The 23,022-nt window shown below is 39.1% G+C and overlaps 1 protein-coding gene across 2 annotated transcripts in view; it reads right to left on the bottom strand.

The window, feature by feature from the left end:
* Nucleotides 1-23,022, bottom strand: part of LOC309689690 (brain-enriched guanylate kinase-associated protein) — a gene marked incomplete at its 3' end in the record, with an annotated part of 38,521 nt that overhangs the window by 1,599 nt on the left and 13,900 nt on the right. Inside the window, exons 3-6 of one of the 2 annotated variants that reach the window (XM_082506280.1) lie at nt 14,314-14,475; nt 10,360-10,426; nt 8,602-8,709; nt 5,273-5,353 (exon numbers count right to left, since the gene is read on the bottom strand). In XM_082506280.1, the coding sequence (XP_082362406.1) occupies nt 5,273-5,353; nt 8,602-8,709; nt 10,360-10,426; nt 14,314-14,475 (418 nt within the window). The remainder of the gene's footprint in view (nt 1-5,272; nt 5,354-8,601; nt 8,710-10,359; nt 10,427-14,313; nt 14,476-23,022) is intronic. The other variant, XM_082506281.1, reaches the window with a different exon arrangement.

Below are 23,022 nucleotides of genomic sequence, written 5' to 3'. Positions count from 1 at the left end.
CAGCAATAATTTAAGTATATCACATGTCACACTGAGCATCGGGTTTTGAGGCATCTGCGTCAGACTGTACAACATCAGGCACCAGACTATTTGGATCGTGGAGTGAAAGTAGAGTCAAGTCATCAGCCTGTATCATCTGCATGTATCCAACGTTCCTCTTTATTCATTTCATTTTGTCTCGCACATTTTGATTGGTGTAAAATGATTTAGTTTTTTTTTAATGCATGGTCATTTGTTTTGTTCTATAGCTACTTTTTTCTATATGAAAACAGAACACAAGTGAATGTCTTTATTATTCGTCCATTATATTTTTATTGAGACTAATATTTTGCTGGTGGATGCACACACAGACCAGCAAGCATGATTGACACCCTGATGCTGTCTCCAAAACTGAACCACAGATGGATGTTGACGCTGCTTCCACAAACAACAGACATTAGATCAGATTATTGCAGTGAATCCATCTTTCTTTTGTGTTGGGAAAAAACAGACAATTAATCTGCCCATATGGAGAAGATATATATAAATCTTATAAAGTTTGTATCTGTCTTGTCTGAAACTTGTATGAAAAGCATACAAGAGTGAAAACAGATATAAGATCCCTTGAAAAATTATATACATGAAACTTGTATGTTTTGCATACTTCCTAAAACAATATATGAAAGTAATGAGAAAGTGGCCACTTTCATGAGTAAATCATGTAAGCCTTATACGATTCACTATATGAAGCAAGCCAAATCTGATGCAAGTCTTTTATAAGTTTTTTCTTTTTCTTTTCCATATTGGTGGTTCCTAAATGGGCTAAATGAAAAAGAAGTTAGTCAGTAGTTTGAGTCATCATTTAGGGTTTTTTTGTCCTCATTCTTTCTACTGAGAATGCTTTGTTTACTTAGTTTTATTCTAATTTTTTCAAAAAAAAAATTTTTTTAAAATTCGAATTCACTACGCGATAGTAAAACATCACTGCGCCCCCTCAAACACCAAACCAATTTCAGCCTAAATGGAGGGAATGCTAACGCATAAAGATAATCTTATTGGTGTATCCATCACCAGACGTTTCACATACAAAGAGATGAAAGAGGAACATTTATATATTTAATGCATCATTTCTAGGATTTACTCAGAGGTTAAAGTGAGCCAAAACTGTATCTTTGGTGCATATTTACATACGTTGTGGTTGATCTTGTTAAATTCTAGTGTTAGCTGATAACTTAGCCCCCTCTCATCTAAACATAGTCATGGAACGGTTCCTAAAAAGCAAGGCTTTAAAAACAAGGCTAATGAAATGTCCTATCTTTAGTATAGTATTTCATCAAATATTATTTCTTAGAATTTAAGCCCAAAGAGTCATGCTGATTGATTTCTTTCTGGTGACATGGCACTTCATTTCTTAAATAAGATATCTCAGAGATTAAATGTGTGTGGCCTCCGACATAAAAGGAGTTTGACATCCCTGGTGTAAAGTCTTGTTTTTGTGTCAAATTAAATTTACAGTTTCATTTAATATGATACATGATGCTTTTATTTTTCCATTAATAAATGAAATCAAAATTTAAACACTGCATATATTTGTATTTTTACTTGTTTAATGATCTGAAACATTTAAATCTGACAAACATGTTTAAAAAAAAAAAAAGAAGAAGAGAAAGAGCAAACACTTCACAGCATTTTAGCGTTTTATCCAAGCTGCTCACAGGTTCTGTTATCCCTGCACAATGCAGTATGTGTGTCAGTATGTTAGATTGTACTTTAGGTGGTTTCTGAATACGATACAGCAACCTACACGTTCACATTTACCTGCCTTCACTGCATGAATTGTGTTCACAGCTGCAGGGGGAAAAGTGTAATCTTCAGTGTCACGAACCTCAACCAAAGAGAACAATATACCTGATTTTGAAGTGAGAATAAGTCGCTTTCCTGTTCTATTTCAAGCATTTCTTAATTAAAAAAAAGCCTCCAACCACTATCTCTACCTCTCCATAGCAACAAGCATTAAGCTAACTGCAGCACATCATCAATAGTCAGTTGTTCCTAATTGGCAATGAGAAGGAAGCTAATTATAACTTTGTAGATAGAGAAAAGACAAACACTACAGAGAACATGAAAGAGACGGTTTATCATAGCACTTTTATTGCATCTCGGACAAAACTAAATGCCACTTAATTACTGTCCACACACTTTTTTCATTTGGGCTTGTTTTAAACAAGATCTCAATTAGCTTTTATGCGTCATTCAGAAATCCAAGCGTGATCATTTTACACCCTCTCTGTGATTGTTTTGCAGCAGAACAAACAACTAAAGCGCTTCTGTAGGCGCTGAAGAGCCACTGCACCTCTCAAAATGCTGCAGCGCCATTCATCAATACACTTTCGATTAGCTCACACCCACAGGACCAGCAGACGGGTGGACACACAGTGAGTGCATGTATAGCCTCTGACCCCTATTATGTTCGGCAATGTGCCTGCAGAACAGTTTTTCACTTTATGATAGACCCTTTACTGTTAACGGTGCCTACGTGCGTGTGTTAATGTGTGTACCGTGCAAGTGTTGGGGATATTTTATGAGTCTTATGCAACCAAATGCAGTTTGCATTGATATTTCCATTCAGCCATATGCCTAAAACACGTGGACAGGCGTTCTTTAACCTCGTGGACGCTTGCCAGTTTCAAATCTACCCTTGTCACATGGGCGAGGCACAAGGCCCACGGCTGATGCAGCGGAAAGTGGCACCAAGCTGGGCTAGTGTTAAAACACTCATCAATACCCGCGTGCATTCTTTTCACAAGGAGCAGCAGGACACTATGATGAGGCTGCACCGTGCTCTCCATTTATATTTTGCCACATACAGTAGTTTTACCTCCTCTGTTGAGTGTCCTTCAGAATTGCTCACAATGTGCCTTAAAGTAGTTCCCATGCTGCTTTGTGGTTTTACGTGATTAACAAAACCGGTGCAGTGTGACCGCACTCTGGCTAAACTGCACACTGAGTGACCAGAACAGAAACACCAGTCTGTGTGCATGGAGTAGAGGTGTAGGTGTTATTGTCACAGTTTCAAGTCATGGAGGAAAACAGTCATCACCAAAACCTTAAAACATTGCATCCAACACAAACCACAAATAATAAAACTAAGAGAACAAACACTGTTGCCCTCTCCTTTCTGGCTGCTTTCTGCATTTCCCCAGTCTATGTTTCCCTTTTTGTGGGGCTTGCTTTGTGTCCCCATTTCTGTTTACTTCCATCTTTCTGCCTTTTTCGATGCTTCTTGTTGACTTCAGCTGTGTCTTATTATCCCTCTATTATCCCTAACAAATTAACACAATTTTAAATAAGATGATAGCTTTTAACACTTTGGTGAAAATCCTTTCCGGACACTGACTGCCTGAAGTCTAGAACCCATGGACGTCACCAAGTACTCTGTGTCCTCTTTGAGATGCTCTATTAAGCCTTTACTGCAGCCATCTTCAGTCACTGCTTGTTTGTACGTCTTTCTGCATTCAGTTTCATATTAAATAACTGAAAAGCATGTCCTGTTGGGTTGAGATCAGATAACTGACTTGGCCACTGAAGAATATCTCTTTTATTTAACATGACAAATGCTTTGATTGCTTTTCCAGCATGCTTTGGGCCATTATCTATTTGCACTGTGAAGCACTGTCCAATCAGTTTTGGAGCATTTGGCTGAATCTGAGCAGAGAGTACAACCCTGCACACTGCAAAATTTATCCTGCTGTTTCTATCAGCAGTCACGTCATCAGTACGCACTAGTGGCCCAGTTCCATGGACACAGGTTTGATTCTAGGTCTTTCTCATGATGTCTACCACCTCAAAAGGGTTTTTGATCAGCTGTTGTAAAGGTTTTCTTTTTCCTAATCATGGAAATAATTCTGTCATCATGCACTTTAGTTGTCTTCAGCGGTCTTTTAGGCTGGAAAGAGCCTTCATTCTCTTAAGTTACTGCTGACTCTCCAATAGGTCGAGTTCGATTCTTCAGCCTAATGATGGCCTCTGTCACTTGAATTGACACATTTTTGGGGCTCATATTGAGTAAAAAGCAAGTTCAGATGAAATAACACCTGGAATCAACTCCAGACCTTTTATCTACTTAATTGTCATGAATGAACAAGCAAATTAGTGTCATCTAGACATAAAACTAGATGCAGTTAATTGTCAAACTACTTATGAGCATATAAAACTGGACAATTATCCATAAAATGTGTCTAATACCTGAAAAAAAGCTAAAGCAATACTTTTGTTAAAGCCCTTGAATTAAAGCTGAAGCTCTGCACTTTATTCACATCTTGCTTGTTTGATTTAGCTTTCACTGTGGTGCTGTACAGAGGCAAAATTATAAGAATTCATTGTCATTGTCCAAATACTTATGGATCTGATTGTATATGCTATTGCAACTTTTTATTGTCAGGCCTTCAAATGATCTGCATTTGAGAAAAAGCAGAAATCTGTTATGTTTACTAAACTAAATATTTCTCACATGATATATGGTAAATGCACATCACTGTAGTTTGGATAGAAATAAGGTAAAAATCTGATTTGTTATAAAGGAAGATGTTAATGCTGATTTGCTATACTTAAAAGAAAAATTAGTAAATCAAGCTGTGGTTCATGTCCTTCAACACATAATCATTGTGTATAGTATACATAGTTCTATAGTATATATCCAGATTGCTTCTAGCTAAAAAAGTCTTTTAAACTCAGAGCCATCGACTTTTTGAAAACTTGCCTCTTTCATCTCTCTCAGGTGAAGGTTATTTAAAGAAAAAACCCCATGAAGCTTTAATTCTTCACTTTCTGTCCTTCCTCCAGTGACCTACAGTACTCATCGCTTCGGGAAGACTTATCTTTTCTGGCTCACAAAGGGCAAGATGACCTTCATGTTACAGTCAAGACAGCAAATTTCTCTTCGCTCATCTCATGTCATCAGCTGAAAATTCAGCTTAGTGCTGCTCAAGATACACCTCATTCAGACCTCTCCTCCCCCTTAGCTTTTACCAAAGCTTTTTCTTTTACCTGGCTACCGCTGAACTGAAAAATTACAGATTTTTCTGTCTTTCTGGGTTCACATCAAATGTCAGCGCAAAAAAGCCTGAAGCTCATACAGTTCTTAAGCTTGGTTGTATGCGACTTTTGTGAAGAAAGGCTACCAGGGATTAGACTGAGGCCTCACTAAAACTGAGGAACATATGCAAAATGCATTTTTACAAAGGATAAAGAGCACTGGAAAAATCAAGCCTGTAAAAGTGAGTGCACAGCTCACCTCTGAGAGTTGAGCCATGTAAAGAGACTTGTTGCACTGCAGAAGCTGAGCAGCCAGGTTACAGTCCTTTCTGTACATTTCCTGCAGAGGCACAAAATGGCCACAATCAAATGAAAGAACAGAGAATGAATATTAAAACTTTCGTTGCCAGCTAAATTTCTGGTCTCTTTTGGATCAATACTGCTTAAACTCTATTCTCCCAAACCTACTTTCCTTCTTCAGAAACACAAAACTTCTTATTTAACTGCTTATTTGAAGCACTAAACATGCTTGGGAAAAAAACTACAATTTGCAAACACATTTGTACTGGTGTAAATGTACAAATTATATGGATCTTGCGTATGGGGGGTACAAAATGACTCCGGAGCCCCTCCCCCCTTTGAAATTACAACATTAAATTGTGCACACGCATAACAAGACGTAGAAAATTTTGGTTTTAAGTCCTCAGTGACAATCGCCTAAAGACTAGTTTGTGACCTCCAGGTTGCAAAGGTGAAATGTTCATTAACCACAGCTGGTGAGTAGTTTAATTGTGAAATCAGTTTCTAAAGTTCCAGTCACAAAGGCCTAAAGAATGGCCAACTGGTGACCAGGAAAAATTTGTTTTGCTTGAAGTGACTAGCTGTTGCTGACCAGACCAGCAAACCAGAAATGCGAACCTTCATTTTTAAAGTCAAAGTTTTTTTTTTTTGATTTTATTGATTAGCATTCAAATTCAAATCTCAGTGAAAACAGTGGAAAAAAAACACAAACAAACAGTGAAAACAGAACAAAAATCTACCATAAAGAAAGAAAGCATGAGACAAGGCTAATGAAAAGGTATTGCTTATTACGCCAACCCTTTTCACAAAATATCTTTTTGTATGCAGCTCCTGTACACAGGGCTTGAAGAAAATAATAAAACAAAGCAAAAAACAAACAAACAAAAAAAAAAAAAAAAAAAAAAAAACTTTCCACCTTAGATAAGTAACTACATCAAAGCAAAAGAATCAAGAGGTTGTTTTTTTTTCTCCTTTTTGCTCTTTTCATTCTTGATTTATATATTTTCTAATACTCTATTTTTAAACATGTTTTTAAACAAGGAAAATGAACTACACCTTTTTAAATCACTGTCATAACTATTCCACGGGTTAACTCCTCTAACAGAAACACATCTCTGCTTTATATTTGTCCTTATCTTGTTTTTTTTAAAGAAATCTGTTCCCCTTAAGTCATATTGACTCTCTCTGACTTTGAACAGCTTCTGAGTACTGGGGCAAAGCAAGTTATTTTGTGCTTTATACATTATCTGTGCCATTTTATATTCAACTAAATCATAAAATTTCAGGGTATTCAGATTAATAAACAAAATGTTAGTTGGTTCTATATAGTTTGATTGGTTTATAATTCTTATAGCTTTTTTTTGTAACTTGAAAATATGAAGAGTGTTCGTTTTATATGCATTACCCCATATCTCTAGACAATAAGTCATATATGGAAGCAACAGAGAACAATAAAGTGTGTATAATGTTTTTTTGTTCAGGACATGCTTTGTTTTATAGAGAATAGCAATGGTTTTTGACATTTTTGTTTCCAACTCAGCTTATCATCAATCATCACTCCAAGAAATTTATTTTCGTACACTCTTTCAATTTCAATTCCATTAACCCTTATTTTAGATACATTTTTCATTTGTCTAGTGCCAAAAATAATCAATTTTGTTTTCTTTATATTTAATGATAACTTATTTACATCAAACCAGTTTTTTAATATATTTAACTCCTTTTCTGCTGTAGTCAGAAGCTGTTCTAAGTTTTTACCTGAGCAGTACAGAGTGGTATCATCAGCAAAGAATACACATTTTAACAGTTTGGAAACACTACATATGTCATTTATATATAATATAAATAATTTAGGGCCCAGCACAGAGTTCCATAGTGCTGCAGCCAAGATGTTTGAAAAGGTACAACTTTTACTTAAAAGGTGAATGTTCACCTTTTATGGTTTGCAGTTCATTTTTCAAGTCTTACTACTGCCTGGTATGTAATGAGCAAGTGTTTGCAAACAAGTCAGCATCTTCCATGCAACTACAGGCAACCATAGCAAAATGCTAGCAATCAAAGCCCTTGGTAGCCAAAGTTCAGTCCAAAGATCTTGGCCATGCTAAATTATAAAGCTTTTGAGTTTACATTTAAGGATATGTGGAAAATTCTGATCAATCGCCACAGCACAAGAAATTCTCACAACTCTAATGCACACTGTACACCACCTTATGGCAATAGGAAATCAGCATTGTTTGAAAGCATTATCGGATGATCACGTTTTCATTGTGCGTTCCACACATGTAATGTCAAATATTATTAGTGGATGTAATCTAACACCAACTAGAGGCCACAGGCTGTTGTAAAAAAACTAGCTTGTCAAGGGATTAATACTGTCACGACTGCAAGAAAAGTGTCAACTGCAGCAATAGCAGCACATCTCCGTGTCCCCAAAGGTGTTAGGGCCCTATCATCACTCCTTGTAGCTTTAATTTTGCATGTTAGTTTTTGGTAGTTTATCTGCCATTTGTTCCTGGAGACAAAGAAATCTTCATTATATAACATCACTGAACTTAGTCTTCAGCTCTTTATTGCTGTTTCTTTTATCCTTTAGTCAGTGCAAAGTTGCATCACCCACACTGCCATCTTATTTGCTGATATGCTAATATCTGCCGACAAGTTTATGCATTTACAGTAACACACCCAGTAACACACCAAACATTTTCTTCTTTATTATTTGTCAGACACAACACGTAGTTCTTGTCCCAGTTGTGCATAACTTATGTAGCCTAACAATGTCTCTGCTACAGAGAACATGGTAAAAAGTGTTGAGTTTCCGCAATGGGATACCTGAATGAATGAACCACTTCCTCTACAAATGCCATAATTCAAGAGGTAACTACCCCTAGTGACCAAATGTATAATAAAAACAAAATTTAAAAAACCCCAACAACTTTTAACTTATCCATTTATGTACCCGCTGCCTATAAATCAAAGTTAGATCCTACCGGTCATATTTTTTTATATGTATAATGGAACAGTAAAATCATGAGTCCATTTTGAACTTTAATGCAACAAGGTCATCTTACTACTGAGCTTGCATGTCTTACTCACAAGTTTGTCCAATAATCTGAGAATTTGCAGCTCCTTTCTGGTGCTCCAGTTTGCATATCATAGTGTCACTGGGCAAGACTATGAAAACCCCAAACAGAATGTATGGAAGCGCCTATTTTCTATTTGCCTCAAACAATAACTTCATACTCATCGTCTGGCTCTGCAGAGTTGAATGCTGGGCACTGCTTTACTTACATTGTCTTCTTGAAGCTTCTCGATGGTGAGCTTTGCCTCCATCAGGTGGTTGTTGAGGACGATGATCTCTCTGCTCAGAGCACGCTTTTCATCATCGTGGTGCTGTGACTGATAATGACAGAGCAGGGATTTAAAGATTACTTTAAAGTACTTTCCTCTGTGTAATTCTTTCTTGTGTGTTTTTTAGGAATGAAATTTATAGAATTTATAGAATAGATTGTTTATAAGAGACCTTTCAGACTAACTTTCAAAATTGATTCTTGCATGTTTTTAATTCAAATATGAACCCGGTAAACATAAATAGAAAATTTTTGATAGATCTTTCTAATTTTCTTTTGAGATCTAGGTCGTCAGTACTGTTTATATTGGCAACTGTATATGTATATTTCACCTAACTCTTTTGGGTTTTGGTGCCCGTGGAAGTGCTTTCTGTTCTGAGTGTTGCTGTTTTAATTCCTTTTTACTTTATCTTGTTTAGTTTTACTTTTCATGGTTGCCCTCTTGATTGTCTTCAGCTGTCTTTAGTTCCCCTTCTATTTCCACCTCACATGTATATATTCCCAGAGTGTTCCTTTGTCCTTTGTTGTGTTGTCCATGTAACTCAGTAGCTTTTCTTTGTGTTTCTGGATATTTTCATTTGGACTTTTTAGATTAAATGCTTGCTTTGGTTTCTACTTCTCTCCTGCATCCTATTTTTGGGCTGTCACACCTAATCCATATTGCTTACAGCTGAATATGACAGCAGCCTATTACATACGTATTTCTTAGCTACTGTTGATGAATGGGAAACTTTAATGTCAGTAAACTGAGCTTCCATATAGTTAAATAATTTTTTATTGCATTTTTTTAAAAGCAAAGTTTCTGTTAGCTTCATCACCTGTCAGTAAAATGTATTTTGGCCAAGAGCTTTGGGTTTGTGGAAGCTGTAATTAAAATGCCTGAGCGTACAGTAGTTCCGCCTCTTTGAAAAGTTTAACAGACTCAAACTATATCACAGTGTTTATCAGTCTTGTAATTACGTTCTCTGTAGTTGTGCAGGGCCAAGGGGTCAGATGGGTTTGCGGCACCTCAGGAGTAAACAAGCTTTACTATTACAGAGAGACTTACTCAGCACCTTTCTCACCCTTGTGGAGGGTGTACGTGAAATGAATCAATAACAGCTGATGAGAACACTTCAAAAAAAAAAGAAAAAAAGAGGCTACCAGCCTTTATTTTAAAAATCACCAATTTTCTTTACACAAAAAGCTGGGTGACCTTCAGCTCTTTATTACCTGTACTTGGTATCTCACATTGTCATCAAAATGATGGCGACAGCAATGATTATTATCTTGTGCTGTAACAAACCCATTCGACGAGCATTTTCAGCTGTCTATTCAACAGCGAAGACACCTGATGGTCATACAGTGTTCTCCGGCAGACTAGTTAATTGTATCTTTCCACCAGCAAAAAAAAAGCAATGTCTGACAAATGAAGTGAGGTGCAGAGCACTGAGGAACAATGGGTTTGCTATCACTCTGCTGTTGGAAGGAGGACAGCCAATTGTAATAAGCCATAATTAACGTCAGTGGTACCAACAGAAGGGCATTCATATTCAAACAAGCTCACCAAGTGCTCTGTATCATCTCTAAATCTCAAGGCTTTCCTACTTGCTTCTTTTCTGTCTACAAATACTGCAAATAGTTGACCGCAAACCTGAGAGCTTATTGTACAGCATGTACACAGGGTTTAAAACACACAGACACCTGTTAAGATACTCACATTTCTGTGGATCTTCTCCTCCAGATCCTGGTTGATCCTCTGCAGTGCTGAGTAGCTACTTTGTATTCTAAGTGACACAATAAACAACAGCGCTCACTTGCAGGTAATAGATTGAACATAAATAGTAGCAGCCGAAGACTTCTGCAACTGGAAATAAGCAGATTGGCAGGCTCAGCAGTGCACTGCACAATTCAAAGCTGAATAACACGTCATATGTCTCGTAATAGAGGGATTTTTCTCCCCCACAAGGCATGGTAACATATATGGAAAGATTTTGGGCACCAGTAATAAATATTGAGCCGCAGCTCCACTATGGCTGACAGAGGACCCCAGCCTGAGGATGTCAACGTAATTAAAATGAAGGGGAAAAGGTGACGTTTTGATTATATTTTATAATTACACCTCTTGGGGTTTCTAAAAAGTACCTCAAATATAAAAATGCAACTCCTTTTTTCATTTTAATACTAGTAAATGCAAGGTTTATGTCATGAAACGAATTATTATTATCTTTGTTTTAAATCTGTCTAATCACCACCAAAGCAGATACTGTGATTAGTTTTGGGAATTGGTTTTGAGTCAGCGCCATAATTGCTTTTTGTTGTTTTTGTTTTTTACTGAGTGACATCAGCACCGTCACCGATCTGATGGTTCTTGGTGGAAAGCTAAATGGACAGATGTACCGAGATGAGGTGCTCTAACCTGTACACTGCACAGAGTATCAGTAGTATATCCAGACACTTCGTTGGCCAGCATTTAGTCCCAGTATGGCTCCTGTTGAGGATGCCTGAGACATGCCGTGTTGACGTGATCATCAGAAACAGCTACAACCAATGACCACTGCACAACGGCAGCCTTCACCCATCCAGGAATTGGACAGCAATTCCTCAACAGCAGACTCAGACACTTGTGTGGCCTTTCACAGAGGAAACCATGCACTCTATCTTGTATATGCACATTCTAAAGTGTCAGACTATAAAATCTATGAAATCTATTTAAAACACAAACTGGTATTTGTTTTTGATACCACAAGTAAAAACTTGTGTAAACAGCAGGTGAAGATAACAGAAAAAATTACTTTCCAGGAGGTAATTTAAAATGATACAGTATTGTGAGTTACCCAGATAAGAAACACTGCACTGCAGCACTGCATAATTTGCTGATCTCTCAAACACTTGTGGTACAATTGACTTGTGCAAGTAAATTCTTAGATCTTAATTGAAGGATGATCTCTAATATAATGACTTAAAGACCCCCTCGATACGTGCTTTACGATATTGAAAAGAGATTAATAATAGCTTCAGCCCGCTTTGGTTCTCACATAAAATCTAGAACGCTCGTGGTAGACATATAATCTTTATTATTTCACTATGTTTGAGTCTCCAGGTATTTTCTGCTAACATCACATTGGTATACCTTCTGTAGTGGATCATAAGGGGTTTCAGAAAATCACCTCATATGTCTACTCCTTAAACAGTGATGCAGTATTAAACATTTTTCCTTAGGCACATGAATGAAGTGCTATATTTAGAGCAGTCAAGATGAGACAAATCCTGCACATGCTTTAGATAAAACAAAAGCAGAATTCAGATTGTTTTTTAGTAGTTTTAGACAAGTGTAAAGAGGAATTTTGTCAATCTTTGTATTCAATCATTTTCAGCTTTTTACGTTAAAAGCCTTTTGTAGCTATTTCTGGAAATATCCTCACTTTCTTAGATTTTTGAGAAATTTATAGCACCATCTATACAGGTCATCTTGCCTGGAAGTCTTTCTGTCTCGTAGCCTCGTATTAGTACCCTCCCACTTCTCTTTCTCGTGATCTGCACTGTGTGCAGTCACTGGTCTTGGCCGGGTCCACACCAAACAATCCGGACCCCGTCTGATCCAAACAAATTTATTTTGGTCTCTTTTGACCAAAGAATGTGCTGCCAATATTCATCAGGCTTCTTTTCATGTTCTTTGGCAACGTATATTATTATCCTGGCGCCAAGTTGGAAACGGCGAAGCGCAAGTGGCACCATTTTCTGAGGGTGGCCACTGCACCTTCTGTTATTCATAGGGTGGCTCTTCCAATTACTCCTAACACCTGGTACAGCTGTGTTTCAGCATAGAAGTCTGATGCTGAACATAGACTCATCCACCCATCCATATTTTTGTATAAGCAATCACCCTGAAGTGGAATTTTAAAGTAATATTGTAGACTTCTGACATGTAGTTTGATTGTTCATCATCATGTACAGTAAATGTCAAACCTCCAAGCAAAACACATTTGAGCTGAGCAGTACTTAAAGGCACACTGCAGTGTGCCATTCTTGGGCCCTGACTATTTCAATATGACTAATCTTCAAAAGTAACATTGTTTTGTGTAGCACTGTGTTACAGCACCAATGATGCGGCGTTAAATGCATCTGTCAAATGCTGACATAAGCTCAAAATGTTTAAGAACCCAAATTTCTCTTCTTGAAAGAGAAATAAAACTGAATTTGGAAAGGAAGCAGTGAGTTTGGTGACACTTTTCTGGAAAGGGTTTAATAATCTGCTGCCAGCGTCTAATTTGATCTCTTTATTTTGTTATTTTGTTATTTCCCTTTAGGTGACAGAATAACCATGCTCTGCTTAAAACTGATATATTATTTGTTTAGCATTCAGTTTATCATTGTGTCCGTGTCCTGTATTATGCTTTATATCAGGGGTGTCAAACATAAGGCCCGGGAGCCAGAATCGACCCGCCAAAGACAACAATCCAGCTCACTACATGTCTTTGGAAAATGTGGATGAGTGCATAGATTTTGGACTTCTAACTGTATTTTCACATTTTACAAGTTGTCCTACTGATAAAGACTTCCCCCACAGCAATTCACATACAACAGTGTAATAAAGTAATAATTACACAATTGAACAACAGAAAAAAATCCCAGTTTTTTTACTACCTACTAGTCAGTTTCAATTTCAGTTTTTTACAATGTTTCCACAATAAAAAGAATAAATTAAAAAACAGGGAATTTTCTGGGAATTAATAACAACTTTCCTCTTTATTACTACAGGACAGTCTAGACCATGAGCATCCAGAGCTTCTTCTGAAATGTAATATTTATCTTTCACAGTTTAAACCCAAAGAGTCATGCTGATAGATTTCTTTAAATAAATAGAGCAGCATTTATTATCATGTAGTAAAACTAAGATGTGTTATAGAAATTATGCTTCTTTTTCTTGTATTGAGATTTTACAGGGATTAAACAGATTACAGTTCAACTTTCCTACACTGACAAAAAAGGGAGGCCAGCTTAAGATCAAAGTGGGCCACCGATGTAAAATGAGTTTGACATCCTTGATTTATACAGACTTATAAACAGTATTTGATTGAAGAATACATTTGTATATTATTATTATCATTCCTATTATTGTTCTGCAGAACAGAAACCTGTGCTAACCCTGTTTTAGTCAGGCCAGTTTAATGTCAACAGGCCTGCTCAATAAATAAAATTAAAAGTTTTATCTCAGACTTCATAAAAAGTCCACTAAAACAACTGCTACGTACTTCTTGTGTTGTTTGGGCTGTAATGGGCTTCTCCTACAGCTCCCTCAGTATATTTTATCTTTCCTCAGTTTTAAGCTTGTGTTCAGTGGACCAGAACTGCAGATACCCATGGGTAAGTGCTGAATGTGGAAAGTCCAGTGCAAGCACTATCCACCACAGAACATTTGTGAAAAAGATGGGATATAAAACATTTGCTGTTGCTGTTTACATTCCTGTGACAGAACTGTGTTGTTATTGTCTTTTACTCTCTCTGCTCATGTTTGCTCTCACGAGTGGAGAAAAAAAGAGAATCTTAATTTTCTGAAACTGAGAAATGTTGACTGCAAACAGAGTCCACAAACAATTTGTGAAATCTTCTGTGCCACACTGCCACCATCTTCGCCCCCTGGGTGTTGTAAAGTTTGTACTGAGGGGCCTACCTGCGCAGCTTATCAGTAAACTTGTCCAACTCCTCCTGTGCTCTGCGCAGCTCCGTCTCCAGGTACTGCCGTGTGGAGTCAAATTCGCTCTGCAGTAGCTCCAGCTTGTGTGTTGTGTAGTTAAGTCTTTTCCGTAAGTCCTCCTTCTGCTCCAGCAATGAGCTACACACACACACACACACACACACACACACACACACACACACACACGGGTTCAGAGCACATGATGGAGGAAACAGGCTCCTAACTTGAGTGCATGCTTATCTAAGTAGTCTACAGATCTTTTTAATGCACCCCTGAATGGCTGTGCAGTTATGATGGGAGCATCATGAGAGGGTGATAAAAGTAGAAAACTTGTTTGCAAAAGTGCATGGTGCGAGCAAAACATGGGATCAAAACACAGATCTCTAATTAAGAATCCAGGCTGGGGTAAGTAAGGATACAGAGCTTTTAAGACTTTAGAGCATTAGTCAATCTTTTTCAGTATCAAAGCTTTGCAGCACATCACAGAAACCTCATCAGAAAGTAATACAGGCCCAATGGAGAAAAAAAGAGGCTTTAATCAGTGATGAAACATGAGACAATGAAATCTAATATGTCATGCGAATAGACCCCGAAGGCTCAGATTTACAAAACGACGATATTCCCCACATGTAATATGGGAAGACAGCACAATGATGAGTATTTTTAGAGTATGTGCATTACCTGAGCTTCAATCTAATAAAAGGGCAAGTGTGAGTGGGAAAGGAGGAAATGTCTGTTGCCTTGATGGATCTGAGTGTGCACGGTGGGGCTTAATGGACCTCATATTGACGGACAGATGGAGGAAGGAGGGTAATGACTCTATCTGAGACGGATAACAGATAGCAGATTGGATGGAGATGTGGTCACGACGTTCTTGTCACTTCCTCTCTTTGTCTCTTTTTCTCACTGTTTAACGAAATCATAGATTCAGGGAGTCGAGGGCTGAGGGACATCGAAAAAAAAGAACAGGGACAGGTTCCTTTGAGGGATTTTGTTTTTTCAGGACACTAAAATGAGGTATCACCCAGTTTAATCTAATTAGCATGCATGATAATCTTTCTGCAATCGATAAGATGAAAAGTAGAACGGATCAAACCAGACTTCATACAGAACCTCATTGGGTATAAATGAATATTTCTGCTCGATTATTTCTCAGTAGTTTTGTCCAAATGTCTCTTTTAATTTCCCCATTAAAGGCAAATTACAACACAGATGCACCAGATATGTGCAGGAGACATGGACACAGAGGACGACTTTGGTTCAAGTAGCTATGTTTGGTATATCCACACTAAGCTTAGAAAACAAAATTGAGCTGAACTAAAAAAGGTGACTCATGAGCACTATTATAGGCCACTATAGACCACTATTATTACACCTGTTATTATGGACCACTATTTGTGTACTGAAAAGTGTTTTTTATGGTTAAAGACCATTATTTGTGCATTAGTGTCATTTTTTTTAGAAGCTATCTCATTTCAAAGGGTTGAATGACCATATTGTGTTCCTATCCTCTGACCTAGATAGAAGTGTTACAACAGCTGTTCAGTTTAGGGGAATAAGGATAAGGATGCTAAATAAGAACCCAGACACACAGTACAGGGTGGGCCATTTATATGGATACACCGTAATAAAATGGGAATGGTTGGTGATATTAAAGTCCTGTTTGTGGCACATTAGTATATGTGAGGGGGCAAACTCCTCAAGATGGGTGGTGACCATGGTGGCCATTTAGAAGTCGGCCATCTTGGATACAACTTTTGTTTTTTCAATAGGAAGAGGGCCATGTGACACATCAAATTTATTGGTAATGTCACAAGAAAAACAATGGTGTGCTTGGTTTCAACGTAACTTTATTCTTTCACGAGTTATTTACAAGTTTCTCTTTGTTCACAGCCATTGACATGTCGAAGAGGTTAACACGTGAGGAGCGGATCGAAATTGTGTTGATATCTGGTCAACGCAGTAACCGGGTCATTGCAGCAGATTTCAATGCAAGACACCCTACAAGACCACCCATCTCCCAGGCTACAGTTAGCAAACTGCTTGCTAAGTTTCGTGAAACTGGTTCAGTGTTGGATTTGCCAAAGTGTGGACGCAAGAAAACTGTCACTAATGAAGAATGGTCTGACACTAACCCACATTGGATGGATCCCTCCAAGACTGTTGGACCAACAAAAGTGATGGTTTGGTGTGGTATATGGGGTACAATGATAGTGGGTCCATTCTTCATCAATGGAAACCTCAAGGCCACTGGATATTTGAAATTGCTACATGATGATGTGTTTCCCTCTTTATGCACTGAAGCTGGCACGTTCCCTGAGTTTTTCCAGCAAGATGGTGCACCACCACATTATGGGTGCCAGGTCCGAGCATTCCTAGATGAACAGTTTCCTGGAAAGTGGATTGGTCATCGTGGGCTAGTTGAATGGCCCCCAAGGTCTCCCGATCTGACCCCCTTAGACTTTTATCTTTGGGGTCATCTGAAGGCAATTGTCTATGCTGTGAAGATACGAGATGTGCAGCACCTGAAACTACGGATACTGGACGCCTGTGCTGGCATTTCTCATGCGGTGTTGCTATCAGTGTGGGAAGAGTGGGAGAAGAGGGTTGCACTGACAATCCAACACAATGGGCAGCACATTGAACACATTTTATAACTGGTCAGAAACTTGTAAGTAACTCATGAAAGAATAAAATTACGCTGAAACCAAGCACACCATTGTTTTTGTTGTGACATTACCAATAAGTTTGATGTGTCACATGGCCCTCTTCCTATTGAAAAAACAAAAGTTGTATCCAAGACGGCCGACTTCTAAATGGCCACCATGGTCACCACCCATCTTGAGGAGTTTGCCCCCTCACATTTACTAATGTGCCACAAACAGGACTTTAATATCACCAACCATTCCCATTTTATTACGGTGTATCCATATAAATGGCCCATCCTGTACTATAGACCAGTTGGTAACCCCTGGCAACTACAGGTCGCTAGAGAAAAATGTGTAATTCTTAGCCAGCTGTACCAAAAACCTCCTTGCATTTGCTTACAAAAGCTGCTCAAAGTTGCACTTTTTGAAATGTGTTGGTTGGAGCAGTAAGGCGGTGGTTTTATTTTGATGGGGAATGGTGTCTTTTTCTGGTTTGTGTATCATGTTTTTAGCTTCACTACCACTTGCCGAGTATTCGGAGGGTGTTTGCAGACAAGTCAGCATGTTACATGTGGTCAACACAGCAATCACAGCAAGGTTTGTGGAGCAGCGCTCTCTTTGGTGCAGCTTTCATCTGGTCAACACGCACTCAGCAACTGGCTGGAGAATATTAATTTTGCCCTAGTAACCAGAGGTTGCCAGGAGCTCAAGGCCTGTGTCAGTGAAGCATTGGTGGATTAAAACTGAATTCCACCACTGTCCAATGTTACAATAATAAAAGCTGAATACAGTTTACTGTCCTAAAGTCCAGTGTTTTGTCAACCCATCCACCCACCCCATCTTCTCCGCATGTAGACTTTGTGGCTCTATAAATATCACCTCACGTCTACCTTTTCTTGTCTTCTCTGCCACACATAAATGCAGCTAGATCCTTGCACAAACTCACAATGTTTTGTTTTTCTTAAAGAATAACAAAAAGATACATAATGCAGTGCTCATATTCTCTCAGGTTGATTCCTCTGTATTAGATATGGATTGCTTCTATTTTTAAACCAATTAAGTTTTATTTTATGAAAAACTGAGCATCTGAATTTTTCATTTCCACTTTTTTTTTTTTTAGCAAAGCAACATAATATCTTATCAAATTTAGAACTTATTTTTTCTCATGTTAGGTAAGTTGTGCTTCTGTAAAAGTAGTTTACGTTCTCTTTTTAAGCCTTTTTTTATGCACTCAGATTGAGTATCCTGCCTCAAGCACAGCTCTAGTCTCCATTTACTCGACTGTAAATACAAAAATGCTAAATACTAAATAACTTCTAGCTTCAGTCTAACTTCAGACTGAAAGTGGGATAGTGTTTATGTTTTATGGAACTGTGTCAGTGAGTAGAGAAAACCTGCCCACAGAGTGATTCAATGAATGTCTCAAATGACTGAGTGACATTTGAGTGCCGCATTATCCAAACAGCCCCCACCTCCTCGCCTCATGCCTCTCTGTGATTGGTTGGAATCATCAGGGGAAAACAGGTGTTTGTTGTTTGGTAGAGGATGAGTTAACGTGAAGTAGCTCCAGGGATGTTAAATCCCCCATTAGTGACCTCCCCGGTGAACAGGAGCTGAGTCAGACATAATGAGTGTTTTCATTCCAGCGAGATGAGATGACGAGGCAGCGTGACTTCTGGGCTTGGAGAGGCGGGATGAGGCTGCTTTAGCACCTCTGGATGGCGAGAGGAGACACCTCGTGGGCGGATGAACGGACAAACAGATAAAAAACGAGGATGGATGGAAAGATGGCGTCTGAGACGTTCACTCTTACCTCTTTTTCGGATGTTTGCCGCCATTTCGGGGGACTTTTAAGGCGGTTTTGCCAATGTATATCTTTTTCATGGTTTGTCTGTGTTCCTTCCCTCTCATGTGTTTAAAGGGCTTGACCACAGGGAGACAGCATTTATGTTAGTTTTCCAAAGGAGACCAGCTAAGTCTGGAATTAGTGAGTGATCTATCTGTGTTGACCCTGCCAAACAAAGCAAACAGACAGGATGGCAACTTTTAGTAAGGACAAGTCAAGCAGGACAAAACTGATGTTAAGATCCATGGACAGATTCTGTTGGTCATATTCATATGAAAGAACCCATATTATTTTTTAAAGGGCCTGTAGTTGTATGTAGGGGATCTGCTACTAAAAATAACAAATAAAATAAATGCTTTTCTCATAATTTTTCTCACATGCTGCACCTCTTCTCACCTTCTGTCTGAAATGCTCTTTAGCTCCAGTCTATTTAAGGCCTCTCCCCCTGAAAACCCGAATTTGCTATGATCCAACTCTCATTCTACATAAAATCCCTTTTGAGCACAGAGCACACATAGCAACGTTTGCAACTTACCCCTCCGGATATTGCATCAAACTGAAAATAATTCACTGGGTCTTCAGATGCCGTGAAGATTCATGCGCTTACTCTTAGTACCCGACACCAGAACATTTGGTGTGCTTTGCTCATGGCTGAGATATTTTGGAGAATATGTGCCAAAACTAGCCACTCTTATACCACTGTTATGTAGATGAGTAACAGAAAGTCTGGAAAAGTCTGGACTACAAATGAGGCATAAGAAGGACTTCAATAGCTTTTCTTTGTGGGTGAGAATTACTCTATTTGGTGTTGACTTTGTCTTTTTAACTGTGCAAACCCCTGTGTAGAAGACTAAATGACATGGAAATCCCATTAAGCATAATGTGGAAAGTTTAATGGCAAATATCCCACGAGTTTTGTCCCGTTTCCTTCAATTCAAGGCACTAAATTCAAAGTAAAGACCATTTTTGTCTTACTTCTTCCACTGACGGTGCACAACGTTTCCTGCAAAGAAACAGCGGAAGCGAAAATGAGAAGTAAAACTGTCTGAGACATCAGCTGTAAATGTCAAGCTTTGGACTCAGTCCTTCAGACATAAAGAGCAAGGGATTCCTTTCAGCTTTCTAGCAAAGTTCAGCTACCATATGAGGGGAATCCATTAAAGGAGAGGGAATATATACGCTCACGGTTTGAACACTCATTAACTCAAATATCCAATCAATCACATGGCAGCAGATTATTGTAGTTACGCATGTAGATACAGTCAAGATGACCTGCTGATGTTCAAATTGAGCATCAGAATGAGGACGAAAGGTAATTTAAGGGCCTGAACATGAGATAGTTGTTGTCGTGGCAGGGTTTTCTGAGTCATCAACCCAATATCACAGCAAAGCATGTAATAGACCTGCAGGACCATCCTATGGATGCCACGCTTTGCCTCTCCTAGGTGTGAAATGGAATTAAATTGTAGTACCAGTAGAGGGCGATAGTTTATTTAAAGCCAACAAGTTAAACTGACCAAAGTAGGAATGAAGTACAATCCAGGCTCCTTCTATTCCACGTAATATTAAGCTACGTGGCTGATATGTGTTTACGTGTATATGTGTTTCATTAAAAGTTCGTCCATGACTGTTTTTATGTTGCTTTTAAATACATTATCGCCCTCTGCTGGCACTGAAAGGTACTGCAACTTAAGCATGCCTGTCCATTTCATGCGTAGGAGAAGCAAAGCATGACATTCACGGGATGGACCAGTGGGTCTATTACACACTTTGTCAGTATACTGGGTTAAAGTACTTCAGAAACTGCTGATCTGCTGGGATTTTCCCACAAACCCATCTCTAGGGTTTAAAGAGAAAGCATTTGACAACATCTGTTGACTGTGATACAAAAGCAGTAATCACTCATGAAACAAAGGTATGCAGAAGAGCATCTCTAAACAAGCTACTGATCAAACCTTTGCACAGATGTGCTACAGTAGCAGAAGACCATACTGGGTGCCACTCCTGTCAACTAAGAACAGGAAACTGAAGCTACAATTCATACATGCTCATTAAAACTGGACAACAGAACCTTGGAAAAACATTCCCTGGTCTATGAATCTCAATTACTAAAGTGACATTCAGATGGTAGGATCAGATTTTGGCATACAGCATGGATCCATCCCGCCTTGCATGATGGTGTAATGGTGTAGACAATGTTTTCTTGGCACACTTTGGGCCCCTTAGTACCAGTGAAGGAATGTTTCCAGCACCTTGTTAAATCTGTGCCTCAAAGATTTAAGAGCGTCCAACCAATTAATATTAAGATGTACCTAATAAAGCGCCCGGTGAGTACATTCTGTGTATATTTTTATTTCTTAAATTAAAGGCTCCCACAAACAGCTTGTCTGCATCTTCTTCTAAAATCTAAGTTCCCCCCACTCAGTTTAGGGAACATTTGGGGAACTGAAAACCTGATTTTGAATGAGAAGTATTCTTTTGTGACCACAAATGCTGTATATTAAAAGAAAAAATGCTAATTGTTTGACATGGAAAAACACGCAAAGAAGCACTAAGCTGCCTAATCACTGACACGCTGTGAGTGTGGTTTGATGAAATTTTGAAAGCACTCTGGAACATAAGCAAACAACCCCCACAACTGCCTTCATACAAAAAATGAAATGTTTGAAACATTTGTCTATATCTTTTTAAAAAAACATAAATGTTCACAAAACTTTTCTACGTTCTTAAATATTGTGTTTAATGCTGAATTGTTTGCTTGTGGTCAGGAGCCATTAGACAAAATCTGTTGGAGGTTAAAAAAAACTGCTTCTGGGTCCTGGCAGGACATAGACTTGTTTCATGTCACTAGTGGTGGGGGAAAGTCTCCTGTGACAGGCGGATATCAGACTTATCAGTAAAAACAAACATCCCTTGCAGACTCAGTGTCTTCATCTCGTATATGTCCAAACACAAAGAAGAGGAGCTGACACATCCAGGCAGTGTGAATGAAGGAGTTTGACAAGCCTGAAAGACTGAAAGTCTTTTGTATAAATATTTCCTCCATCCCTCCAGTCCTCTGCGTCTTGGTGGCGTCCGCAGCACAGGTGCAGCCTTCAGCACACAGACAAATGGCGCATGTTATTGAATGAGACAGGCTGTCAAAGCTTGATCAAAGCTCCTCTGATCCGAGCAGCGGGCTGACCATCCGGGAAGGAAGCAATGACCGACTGTGGATGGGACTGCAGCGAGTTACAGCTCATGTTTGGGGTGTTGTACCCACTGATATTGTGTACACACACGCACGTATTATGAAATAAAGAAACATGTTGATCTACTAATGCCCAGTTGTTGGGAGGTGACTTCTGCTACTGGCTGAGAAGGCAGGGAGACATGTACTCCTCCAGATGGTGACAGCTCACTACCGCCACTGGAGCCTTCACTCCAGCTGCTCCCCTCTGAGTCATACCAGCTTCGAATATGTGTGTGCGCGCGTGTGTGTGTTTAAGATTTGGCAGGTGCGAGCATGTATTTGAGAGCATTAAAGTGGCAGAAATGTGTGAGTTTATCCATGCAGGTGTACGCTTGATTGTCCGTATGCATATGTACACATTTGTTTGTATCTATAAGTCTAGGTGTGTTCCTGCTTGTGCGTTCGTGTGTGTGTGTGCCTGTGTTTACTCTGCGGCACAAGCTCTGCCTATTCAACCTCCTTCTCCCAGGCTTGAATTAAAGTAACGCTGTCTGCCATAAAAGTGAAAAAGGACAGCTGTTAGCGACACGTCTCAGGCCCCATCAGGCGTCCGCTGTCAAAACGCCAACGCACAACCGCGCACGCAACACCCTCGCTCATTCACTCGCTTGCTTGCTTCTTCGTCTTCCTTGTGCCCATCCTCACACTGCAGCAAAACCTTACAAGGGGCTCGTTCGGATGGCGGTGCCTGCCACCCACTCGTGCCACGCTGACATTCGAGAGCATTGAAAAGAAGAGGAAGAGGGAGGTGGTAAAAGAGGAGGAGGGCATTAAAGTTGTGGAATGAGGGAGATGGAAAAGTAGAGGGGTGTGTGTGTGTTTGTGAGGGGGGGGGGGGGTTGCTAGCCAGAGTATTTACAATAAAGCCAAAGACATTAAAGAGGAAGCGAGCTTTGCCAAATTACAAAGGAAAAGCAAATAGAGCGGGTGTGAAGTCTCTGCTGAAAAGTCATCATTTC

The sequence above is a fragment of the Aulonocara stuartgranti genome, assembly GCF_965226115.1.
Source record: "Aulonocara stuartgranti genome assembly, chromosome: 15".
Lineage (NCBI taxonomy): Eukaryota > Metazoa > Chordata > Actinopteri > Cichliformes > Cichlidae > Aulonocara > Aulonocara stuartgranti.
The sequence above is the reverse complement of the archived record's forward strand: the minus strand, read 5'-3'. Positions and strand labels throughout refer to the sequence as shown.